The 11,645-nt window shown below is 48.1% G+C and overlaps 1 protein-coding gene across 1 annotated transcript; it reads left to right on the top strand.

Moving 5' to 3' along the window:
• Window positions 1-4,398: 4,398 nt before the first annotated feature.
• On the top strand, window positions 4,399-8,143 carry Thbd (thrombomodulin). The gene has a single exon (XM_028881839.2). The coding sequence runs from the start codon at window positions 4,685-4,687 to the stop codon at window positions 6,419-6,421; it is 1,737 nt and encodes a 578-aa protein (XP_028737672.1). The 5' UTR covers window positions 4,399-4,684; the 3' UTR covers window positions 6,422-8,143.
• Window positions 8,144-11,645: the final 3,502 nt, after the last annotated feature.

Genomic DNA, 11,645 nt, shown 5'->3' with positions numbered 1-11,645 from the left:
GTATTGACTCTGTGATCTTTGGGGGGGGGTCAATCTTACTGGATTTTGGTTTCCACATCTGGAAAATGAGATTAACAGTGGATCAGTGGATGCCTCCAGTGTGGACTGGAACCAGAGGCCCTATATCACAACATCTTCAACTGTTTCCCTATGCCTCCTTTGTTCCTTCTGATTTTTTTCTCAATTGCTTATTATTATAATTGGCAAAAATGCTTGGCTGCATTAAATTTAATCCGGTAGACAGTGACTTTCTAGTGAGGACCTAGAACCATGCTGAGCATTGGAAGCAATTAGTGGCTGAACTCGAATTCCAGAGAAATGTGTGATTGTTTTTTAGCTAAAATTTGAGAGTTCATTATAGTTCAGTTTTACTGAATGCTTTACACACATAAACCTATGAAATTCTCATAATGCTTTTACTGTTATGATTCTTATCACCCAGTTGAGGAAACTGGAGCCCAGAGAGACCAGAGAAATGTGAGGTTTTCAAAAATCTTAAAATTAAGAAAGAAAAATCTTGTAAATGATTGAGGTAGGACTCAAAAAAAAAAAAGCCAAGTTAGCTCTAAATCCTGTACTCCAAGTTACCCTGAAGGTTATGAAGTCCTTCATCCTTGGCTTTGCAGGTTTCTTTGAAGAAATCACCCAGAGGGACACCAAGAAGTGCACATCACTGCTAAGTGTGCAGATGCTCAGTCACTCCTGGGTGCTGACTCTGCACAAGCTGTGATATTAGATGTGAGGATACAAAGAGGTGCAAGAGCCACTACTCACCCCGGGAAGCCAGACTGTAAGTGCGGCCAAAGGTGGACACGTGGGTGACTTAGTGAGCTGGGAAGGAGCAGAAAGTGGAAAGGTCACAGGGAGATCAACTCTGTTGTAGTTACTCAGAAACACTTGTTGGTGAGGCAGCTTGCCAATGGGTACTTAGAAGGGAAGGCTTACAGAACATGGGGACAAAGAGGTGGATTATCCTAGCAGAGGAAGAGATGGGAGACGGAGACTGGATGCTGGACACTGATTAGAAGCTGCTCTTGCCAGGACCTTTAACATCCATTGGGCCCAGAAGAACATTAATCATTGAAGCTGTGTGAAGAGGTAGAGTGCAGATTCTCACTCCAGATCTCAGCTCTGCATTCTTAAATGCAAACCCCCTTGTTTGTGGCCTTGAGCACCTTCAGTAAGGAAGGGAGCAGAAAGGAGCTCAGGGTTCTCTGAGTCTGTAGTGAGTAAAACTGAGGAGGGGTATGGGCAGTAGCAGAGAAGGTGGAAAGATTAGAAGCCAGGAACAGAGTTGAGAACCCAATTGCCTCAACATCAATTGTTATGTCAGGAGCAGTGATGCTTGAGAATGGAGAGGACAAGAAAAACACAGATGAAGCCTGAGACAGAGGATGAAAAGATGGTTTCAAACTGGCTGGCTTGCATAAGACTCTCTACTGTTAACCGTTTCCTCTGAGATTAAAACATTCCATTCTGCAGAGAAAATAAACAACTCAAAAACATCTTCAGGAAGTCCCTGAAACTGACCAAATTTACGAGGCCCCTTCCTGCCAGAATAAGCAATAAAAGCTGAGGTTCTCTCTCAGAAGAGTGGAGCCATGCTGCAAAGAAGACCTTGAAGCCAAGTCAGTGGCCTGGAAGATGTTTAGAAAAACTGAAACACCTGGAAAGGACACTCTCCAAACTGTTGAGCTCTCTGCAGGCTGGGAGATGTGCTCCAGGTTCCCAGCTTTGTGGGCTGTCACATATTCTGAGGTGGGCTTTGGTGATGTAGTTGTCTTTGAGTGCCTTCTAAGTAACCCCTCACCCATATTCCTCCAAATAACCCAATAAAACACATTGGTTCACCAAGTTGGACTTTGTATCTGTACTTTGGTTTGTCATGGATTCCCTACCTAGTGTGAGTAGACCTGTGTTGCATCTCCCTGAAAAAGTTTTGTCATACAACACCCATGAAAGATGTCAATGAATCAGCAAAAACCCCTCCAAGACCCTAACCAGCTTTTGATCATATTCAGGGTTGGTTCAGTGCCAACTTGGCACCAGCTAGAGTCATTTGGGAAGAGGGGACCTTAATTGAGAAAATTCGCCCACTAGATTGTCCTGTAGTTGAGCCTATAGTGCACTTTCTTGATTGATGACTGGTGTGGGAGAACCCATCTCCTTGTGGGCAGTGCCATCCTTAGGGTGGTGACCCTGAGTGATATAAGAAGCAAACTGAGCAAGCCGTGAGGAGCAAGCCAGTAAGCGACATTCCGCTATGGCCTCTGCATCAGTTCCTGCCTTTAGGTTCCTGCCCTAACTCCTCTGGATGATAGTCTGTATGCTGTTAAGATGAAATAAACCCTTTCCTCCCCAAGTTGCTTTTGGTCATGGTGTTTTTTCACAGCAACAGAAACCTTAATTAAGACAGCTGGCATGTTCAGAAGTCCCAGCTCAGGAGGATAACCACCCTTCAATGCTGTGCTGTCACAGTACTGATTTACTGGTGCTTGAACAAGGCCCCTGGTTCACACTCTTCAGACAGTGCAGGAAGTCCTGTTGTCGTCTACCTAGAGAATGTCTCTTCTTTGGGGTAATGCCCCTGGAGGTCCCATCTCACATCACAAGATTGCCTCCTTCCCCATAGGCCATCCTCATTGTCCAGTCCTTGGCCATTCCTTCCTCTTTCCCAGAACCCATGTAGCTGTACTCATTCCCAGAGCTTAAAAGCTTGATATCCATTAGCAGCTCTGGAGTTTTCTTGACTGAGAGTTGGGGAAGTTTTGACCCAATAAAGAAAAAATTAAGCCAATGGAATGGTGGACTGTACGGGTCCCAGCTCTGACTTGGCAGAGCTCCACATGGGCTATGGAGGATGTCCCACCTGCTTCCTTTCACAGTCTTGCTCTCACCCTACTCCGTCGGTCACGGGTCCATCTGTGCATGTTTTTCCCCACATGAGGATACAGCAATCTTCTGTATTCTGTTCCCGATTAAAGTCCAAGCTATACTGGATCGGCAAAGCGATTCATGTTTAAGTAGTGAGAACTATGTGGGGCTTCCCACAGCTGAATTTCCTAATCTCAGGCTAGGGCCCAAGCAGCCCACACTCTTCTCCTTAGTAGTTGTTATGCTCCATTATCCTTGGATTGGTCTAGAGTTCAACAGCGCCGCCTCCTGGCAGTGGAGTGGAAGTGACAGCCGTAGAGGGTAGGTGTGTGTGTGTGTGTGTGTGTGTGTGTGTGTGTGTGTGTGTGTGTGTGTGTGTGTGTGTGTGTGTTTACGCGCGCTTTGATTTGGACCCCGCCCTCCACATTCTTGGTGAGTGCTTAAGCAGATAAAAGTCCTAAGTAACAGACTCCCATCCGCCCCTCCCAGAGCTGGTGAGTGCTAATGTAGATAAAAGTCCTAGTGACAGACTCCCATCCGCCCCTCCCAGAGGCTCGGCATCCTGCCCACAGGACCCCTCCTCTTGAATGCCTTTTGTGAGCAAATGGAATGTGTAGGCATCTCTATCTTTTGAGCCTCTCAATCATCACCTCAAAGGAAACCAAGTGGGCTCTGTTGCAGCTCACATCGCCTCCTTGCGGTGGTTCCTAGCCAGTTTCGTTGAGGTGTGCGGGGGATGGGCTTGGAGTAAACAAAACAAAACAAAACAAAACGCCAGAACAAAGGAACACAACACTCTCCCCTACAGGGTTCTTCAGGAGTAGTACTGGGGAAGAGGGCCAGGATCTCTGAGCCCAGCGCTTGCACGACTTTCTCTCGCAACCAGATAGGGTGCGGCTTTGGAGATACCTGCCCAGGAACTGGCCATTGCCGGGCAGTCGTCAGAGTGGAGAGGAGGGGCGGAGCGGAGCTGAGGGTCTGGTGTTATTAGGCCAGTCTTCTTGCTGGTGGAGTTGTTTCCCAAACCCAGTCAAAGTTCTTTTGGGACTTAGCCCTCCATTTGTGGCCGCAGCCAGGCTTCCTAGTTAGTCCTCCGTGGTCTTGCTTAATCAATCCTGTCCATCCTCTTGATGTTTGCTAATCCCCCCCCCCAGTGTCCTGCAGGTTTCAGACACACCCTCTAGCCGACTCTTAGTTTCTTCTTCCTAAAGCCCCACTAACAAGACCATCCTTTAAAGTTTGGTAGCCTCTATGGGGAAGTGTGTGCATGCGTGTGTGTGTGTGTGTGTGTGTGTGTGTGTGTGTGTGTTGTGTGTGTGTGTGAAGGGGCTTAAAGACAGGCTACCCGCAGGCTACCTCGGAGTGTCTGGGACAGGAACTGTCGCCTCGCTGACATAGTTCTGTTCTTTGGTGGTGGTGCCTGCGAGCTCCGCCCGAGGACCTCCGTGCACCCTGGCGGAGTTTTACTCATCACACAGAGGTGATCCTAGGCTGGAGGGCGGGCGCAAGGCGTCCGGAGAACCCAGTAATCCGAGAATGCAGCATCAGCCCTTCCCACCAAGCACTTCCTTCCTTTTCCCGAACGTCCAGAGAGGGAGGGCCGCGCATTTATAAACTGGAGCCGCAGCGGAGTGGCATGTCAGAGGCTGACTCGCTGGGACTAGGAGCTTGGGCTAGAAACGTCTAGGCTGAGACAGAGGCTAGCTGCTGTTGCCCGAGGCGTCCGAAAGCTCCCCTCGGGCGCTGGGTGCCTACACCGTCGCTGGACTAGCGTTTTCCCCGGAACATTGCACACTAACCACTGGACAGCATGCTTGGGGTTCTCCTTCTAGGTGTGCTGGCTCCAGCCGGCCTGGGGATCTCCCCAGTAGCCAAGTTGCAGTCCAGAGGCAGTCAGTGCGTGGAATACGAGTGCTTCGCGCTTTTCCAGGGCCCCTTGACCTTCCTCGATGCCAGCAGTGCCTGCGAGAGCCTACAAGGACATCTAATGACAGTGCGCTCCTCAGTGGCTGCGGATGTCATCTCCCTTCTGCTGAGCGACGACAATAGTATGAACTCACGCCCCTGGATCGGCTTACAGCTCCCACAGGGCTGCGGCGACCCGGGGCATCTCGGGTCCCTGCGCGGCTTCCAATGGGTTACTGGCGACAACGACACAAGTTACAGCAGGTGGGCGCGGTCCAACGACCAGGCGGCTCCACTCTGCGGCCCGCTGTGCGTCACGGTCTCAACCGCAACAGCGGCTGCACCCGGTGAGCCTGCCTGGGAGGAGCAGCGGTGCGAGACCGAGGCCGACAGCTTCCTCTGCGAGTTCCACTTCATAACGTCCTGCAGGCCTCTGGCGGTGGATCCCCGAGATCCTGAGGCTGCTCACATCTTCACCACCTACCAAGCCCCTTTCGGGGTCCGTGGTGCGGACTTTCAGACTCTGCCGGTAGGCAGCTCCGCTGTGGTGGAGCCCCTTGGCTTGAATCTAGTGTGTAGGGCCCAGCCTGGAACTTCTGAGGGACACTGGTCTTGGGAAGCGACAGGAGCCTGGGACTGCAGCGTGGAGAATGGTGGCTGTGAGTACTTGTGCAACCGGAGCACAGGCGAGCCCAGATGCCTCTGCCCCAGCGACACTGACCTGCAGGCGGATGGTCGTTCATGCATAAAACCCTTGGTGTCATCATGCAACGACCTCTGCGAGCATTTTTGTGTCAACAACCCCGACGTGCCAGGCTCGTACTCCTGTATGTGCGAGACAGGCTATCAATTGGCAGCGGACCAACACCGGTGTGAGGATGTGGATGATTGTAAGCAGGGGCCCAATCCATGCCCGCAGCTCTGTGTCAACACCAAGGGTGGCTTTGAATGTCACTGCTATGATGGCTATGAGTTTGTGGATGGAGAGTGTGTGGAGCTCCTAGATCCGTGCTTCGGGTCTAACTGCGAATATCAGTGCCAGCCAGTGAGCCCCACCGAGTACCGTTGTATTTGTGCTGAGGGCTTCGCACCTAAACCCCATGAGCCTCACAGTTGCGAAATGTTCTGCAATGAAAGTTCATGCCCAGCAGACTGTGACCCTAACACCCCTGAGTTTTGCCATTGTCCTGAAGGCTTCATCCTGGACGAAGGTGCCATCTGCGTGGACATTGACGAGTGCAGTCAAGGAGAATGCTCCGCCGGCAGTGAGTGTCGAAATCTTCCGGGCTCCTATGAGTGCATCTGTGGGCCTGACACGGCCCTTGTTGGCCAGGTTACCAAGGACTGTGACCCCATCCCTGTTAATAAATACAATGAGGACTCCGGCTCTGGGGATTCCACGGTCAGTACGACGCCAGGCTTTCCAACAGGTCCGCCGTCCACAAAGCCAGTGAATTCTGGCGTGCTCATTGGCACCTCCATCGCCAGCCTGTCTCTGGTGGTGGCGCTTTTGGCGCTTCTTTGTCACCTGCGCAAGAAGCAGGGAGCGGCGCGTGCACAGCTGGAGTACAAGTGCGCATCACCAGCCAAGGAGGTAGTACTGCAGCAGGTGAGGACTGATCGGACGCTGCAGAAGTTCTGAGGGACTTGGCTCCAGAGACCCAGGTTGCCTTTGTCTTTCCTGGCTCAGTACCTCTTCTCTCTCTCTCTCTCTCTCTCACCGGCCCTCCCAACTGTGCTCCCTGACAACTTAAAAGCTTCCGGGCTGCCAAGATAACCGGAGAAGACCCTGCCCCATCCCCAAGAGAAGCAGGGGTGGGGAGGACTTGAAGTGAGAGAGCCCAGCTTCTTCCAAGTCCATATTGAACAACTGGGCGGGCGGAGGTCGCAAATACACAGTGAAGATCAAGACAGCAGTGTCCCAGGACCTCACCTCAGAGTGCAGGATGTGTAAGCGCTGCTGATCTTTAGCCTTTAGGCAAAAAGCTTGACGTCAAGGGCTAGAGATGACCCAGATATTTATTTTTTTTTTTTTAGAGTATTTAGCATTTTCTTCCCTTTGGTTTTTCCCTGTCTGTAAGTCTCCTTTCTCTGTCCCTCCATGCCTTCCCCTCCCCTTCACACTTTCCCTTTCTCATTTTTCTGCTCCCCAAACCTGATCTTACTTTGCTTTTACCCTTCTCTCCAGACAAAGCTCTTATGTGAAACAGAAAAGAAACACTAAAAGCAGAAAGTTTTCTTTTTCACTGGCTTTGGCAATTTAATCGGAAAATTCAGGTTTCCAGAGCAAAATAATTGTAAGGAAAGTTAAAACGCTACAGCTGAACACTAGTTAATAGTGCTGGAATGTCACAGAAATTAAATCCAAAGAGGTTGGGGTTTTTGTTTTATGTTTTTTTCATCTTTACTGTTGAAAAGGTGAGCCTGGGTTTTATTGTTGTTGCTATTGTTTTGACTTAGAATGACCAAAAAGTAATTATTGTTAAGCTTTTTGTATGCTGGCTCCTATAGTGTTACTTATTTTTGACAGTGTTGAAAATATTCAGATGAGCCTTCCTCCAGTGTTTTGGTGTTGCAATAGGACATTGCCATCTTCAGACGTACTGGGCCACATTCATAGCTATCCTGAGATGTATGTGGTCCTTAGCCTGGACATATCTGAGACTGACAGATGGAAGCATCTTCCAGAAAAAATTGAGTTATATGCTTTGTGCCTAGCTGACTCTCACTGCTCTTGCCACTTACAGCCCCAAATAAAAACAATATGATGCTTAGGGAGATGTGGGAACTTGAGAATAGAGCCTGGAGGGTGTCTAGATGTGGCCTTGTCTTAATGAGGATCTTGGACAATATCTTTTACTTCAGAGGGACCTTTTAGGCCTGGCCACTGGCCCATGAACAAGAATTGGGACCTCCCTTGGGATCTGGCTAGAATTGCAAAATCCTAAGCTCACCCTCCCCACTTACAAGAAGCTGCATTTTAACAACTTTCTGGAGAACATTAAATGTCAGTTAATAATAAGTAGCAGGCCATGGTAGGCCATTTATTATTAAGAAACTGAGGAATTTTTCACTGCATAGCTTTGCTTTCTGTCTAAAAAAAAAAAAAATGACTAGGTACACACCTCTAGATATTGCCACACAGGGTCCAGAAGGGTTTTGGTTTAACTAAGCTAGGAATGAACTCATAGGTCAGTGTAAGAAACAAATGTATCATATGTGTATCTTTTGTAAGGAAAGGTTTTTCTGTACTGTTTTGTAAGCTCAGCATATTTGTACATATTTATTTATTGGAGTTTAGCTAGAACACAGGCAAAGCCTTTGCTTATGATGTCACATGTACAAAATAAACAGATTACAGTGAGCTGTTGAGTGTCTCTTGTCCTTCCTTTCTCTCTCCCAGTTCCCTCATTTTTATGCCTTATTTTATGCACACAAACAATGCAAGCTCCAGGACATACATTAAAGGCTGCCCTGCACCCTATCACCTGCTCATGGCACAATCTCTGGCTTTAAATATCCCTTCCAAAAGGAAGTTATTTTCCATGTAGAAGGAGTTTATGTTATCTCTGTACACACAGGTATTTATTTTTTCATTTGTGTAACCATAACAACTTTATACAGGACGCCTCATGTCTGTGTTTTCAGACACTCTAGGATCTGAGGCATCTTTAGTTTCCTAGCTGAGTGTTTTTCTGTGTGTGCTTCAACATTGCCTGTTCTGTTCTCTGACATGTAAAACTCAAGATTATCATGAGAGGGCTATGGTCCAAATTCATGTATTGTTTCTGAATGCCAAGGTCATTTCTTCTGGTATGAACCAATCCTTATTGCTGCTGGTAATGACAGGCATTATTGTCTTTATTACACTGATCTCTAGGGCCCTTTCTGTGGAAGGTGTAACTATGAATTTTATGTGTAGGAATATGAAAGTTTCCACAAGGCAACATGAGGAAAAAACAGTTGAGTAAGTCATTCATGTCAACTTGGGCTGTTACTGTGGGAAGGCAGTTGTGTGTGTGTGTGTGTGTGTGTGTGTGTGTGTGTGTGTGTGTGTGTGTATTGGCAGTATGGCTGCGTGCATATGTTATTCACCTCTGTAGGCACTTATGGAGGTCAGAAGTCAATATCGGGATGTCTTTGTAAATTACTTCTCCACCTTACTTTATTTTATTTTTTAAATTGAGACAGGACCTGTCATTGATCTGGATCTCCCCGTCTTCAGGTAGATGAGTCCTTCGGGATCTCTCTTACTCTCTAAGACTGAGTTGCAGATGAATACTACCGTGGCAGGCTTTTATGTGGGTTTGAGGGGGATCTTAACTCAGGTCCTCACACTTGTGCAACAAAACACTTTACCGTGACCCACAGGTGGAGATTTCATCATGCATTCCAATGATCAGTGAGAATGGAGGTGAGCCCAAAGAGGTGCAGGTGGATGATGCTGGGAGTCCTGAGGAAGGGAATTTCCTTAATGCTGCAAGCCACTCTAGGATGTTTTTATCAGGAACATGCTGGGTTTGGAAATTGTTTAGAAAGATAATAGAAACTTCTAGAGTATTTACAAGCCCCTAAAAAAGAAACATGCCATTTGTCTTGTCTAGTCAACAGAGCTAATAAGGACTAGGACTATCACAGACACCTTAATTTGACCCCAGCCTGATAGTTGGGTTTATGTTACCACAGACCCCCTCCAGTGTTTGAAAATGGGAGCCAGAAGTGCTACCTCGATTTGGTTGTATGAGGAGTAAAAAGATGAGCAAGCAGTTTCTGGCTCATAGTACATGCTTAATAACTGTAAGGCTATGAGCCATTGGGTAAATAGACGCTTACATAAAGAGAAGGTTACATTGGAATGGGAAACACCATGGAGGCAAATGCAAGACAGTGCAAGAATGACCTTTAAGGACACATAGCCACTTTGCAAGGGTGCTATCAGCCCTGGGGCAACTGTGGTGGTGACCTGGAGTATTGGTTACAGTTTAAGGAGGGAGATGTTTGCAAGGTGAGAGTGACCCTATAGGCAATCCGATCTCCCAGAGCTCTAGCTTTACTTTCTGCTTCTAAATCTCATAAACATGGAGGGCACAGAGACCCCTCCATCACAGAGAGGAGAGAAAATGTTCTCAGAGGACTGAAAGAGAAACTGGCTCCAGTCCATATGGTTCTGGCCTCCTGTGTGGGTGACAATGCTGTGCTGTGGACAAGGCCAGGATCTCTAATGCTGCTCCTGTTCTTGAGCTAATTAGTAGTGACATAGCAATATCAGGAAAACGGAGCTTACAAAGAACCCAAAACGCATCATGGTGGTTAGGCTCTGAGAGGATGGTACCCAGCAGCATCTCCTGACCTTTGCCCGAGGTTCATAGAATGACACAGGCCACACCCAGATCTGCTTTTTTTTTTTTTTTTTTTTTTTTTTTTCTTTTTCCAGAACGAATGCCTGGCTCAGCACTACCTTTTTGCTTCAAGTGGGTTCTTCCTCCTTTTTCTCTTGGTCAGCAGGTTCAGACATAAGCAAACAATTGATTTCCTCACTCATGAAAAACTACGTATTGTTTTAACATTATATTCTAACAGAATGAAACTCCTTTTCAGCCTGTTTTGAAAGTGTGATTGCAAAACACAAAAGAGCCCATGGAATGTGTTCCCTCAAGTCACGCCTACTTGAAATGGGGTGGGGGTAGAGGGGGCAGAGGGCTTCAGGGATCCGGGGAAAGCACCAGGATTCAAAGCTGGGCCTTGTGGTAATTGTGACTCTCAGACTATAGGCTGGGGGTGTCTGTCTTTAAGCCTCTGCCTGGAAGAAATCTGGTGTGACAGGGAGTTACAGGATGGTGGCAGAAGCAGGCCTGCCATTTGTCTGCACCTCCTTCAGAGGCCTCATCTCACTAGCATGGCCTTGGCATCTGCCTCTCAGGCCTCAGCTGCAAAAACACTTGGCTGGTTGAAGAAGGTGAGCTTGTTCAGAGAAGGGGAGAGAGGGAAGGAGGGAGGGAGATAAAGGGGGAGAGAGAGAGAGAGAAGGAGGAGGAGGAGATGGAGGGGAGGAGGGGGGCACTTTGCTCTGGCCACTCTCTGCTTGGGTTTAATTACCTTGAGAAAAAGACCACACCTTGCACAGACTCAGGCACTATCACTTTGCTAACAGCAGCCCCTGTCTTTCCACTGTAAGACGTTTGTTGATGATATTAGAAGATACAGGAACCCAGTGAGCACCCACTGGGGCTTTCATGTTCTTGTGTCTCAGAATGAGAAACTTGACAGGGACACACAGACAGCGGTAGAAGCAGAACAAGTTTATTACGGAAGAAAGCACTTCCAGGGGAGGAAGTGGGTCAGGGGAGGAAGTGGGTCAGGGGAGGAAGTGGGTCAGGGGAGGAAGTGGGCCAGTAGCTCAATAGTACCCAGGTCCTATCTCACAGATTGGAAGGAACCTTTATAGAGGCTTTATATATATATTGCACAGGCTCTGTTTGTTACACCTCAGCTTTGGTGGGAAGGGGTTACTAGTCTTCCCTTCAGTCAACTAGTTTCTTTCCCATGCTAATTTTGACCTCACTTTCTGCCCTACTCTCCTCTGCAAGTGGAAATGGTGGTGTGCAGGTATACACCTGAGATTCTTTGCAGGTGTTTAACTGCCACCTGTGTTTTTACCCTCTTCCTTCAAGGTGGTTCTGCAGAAACCCAGCACTGACAGCAAGAGAAGCTGGCTGGCCAGATGGGCTAGAGTGAGATTCTGCTTTCTTGAACTTTGAAAGCACAGGAAGCCAACCTAAATAAGAAGCTGTATCAGAGTGACACAAACCCAGGATAGGCTGTCTTCAGAGCAGTTAGCAGAGGCAGATCACAGCAGAGGCAGGGTC

This window comes from Peromyscus leucopus, chromosome 4, assembly GCF_004664715.2.
Source record: "Peromyscus leucopus breed LL Stock chromosome 4, UCI_PerLeu_2.1, whole genome shotgun sequence".
NCBI lineage: Eukaryota > Metazoa > Chordata > Mammalia > Rodentia > Cricetidae > Peromyscus > Peromyscus leucopus.
The sequence above is the reverse complement of the archived record's forward strand: the minus strand, read 5'-3'. Positions and strand labels throughout refer to the sequence as shown.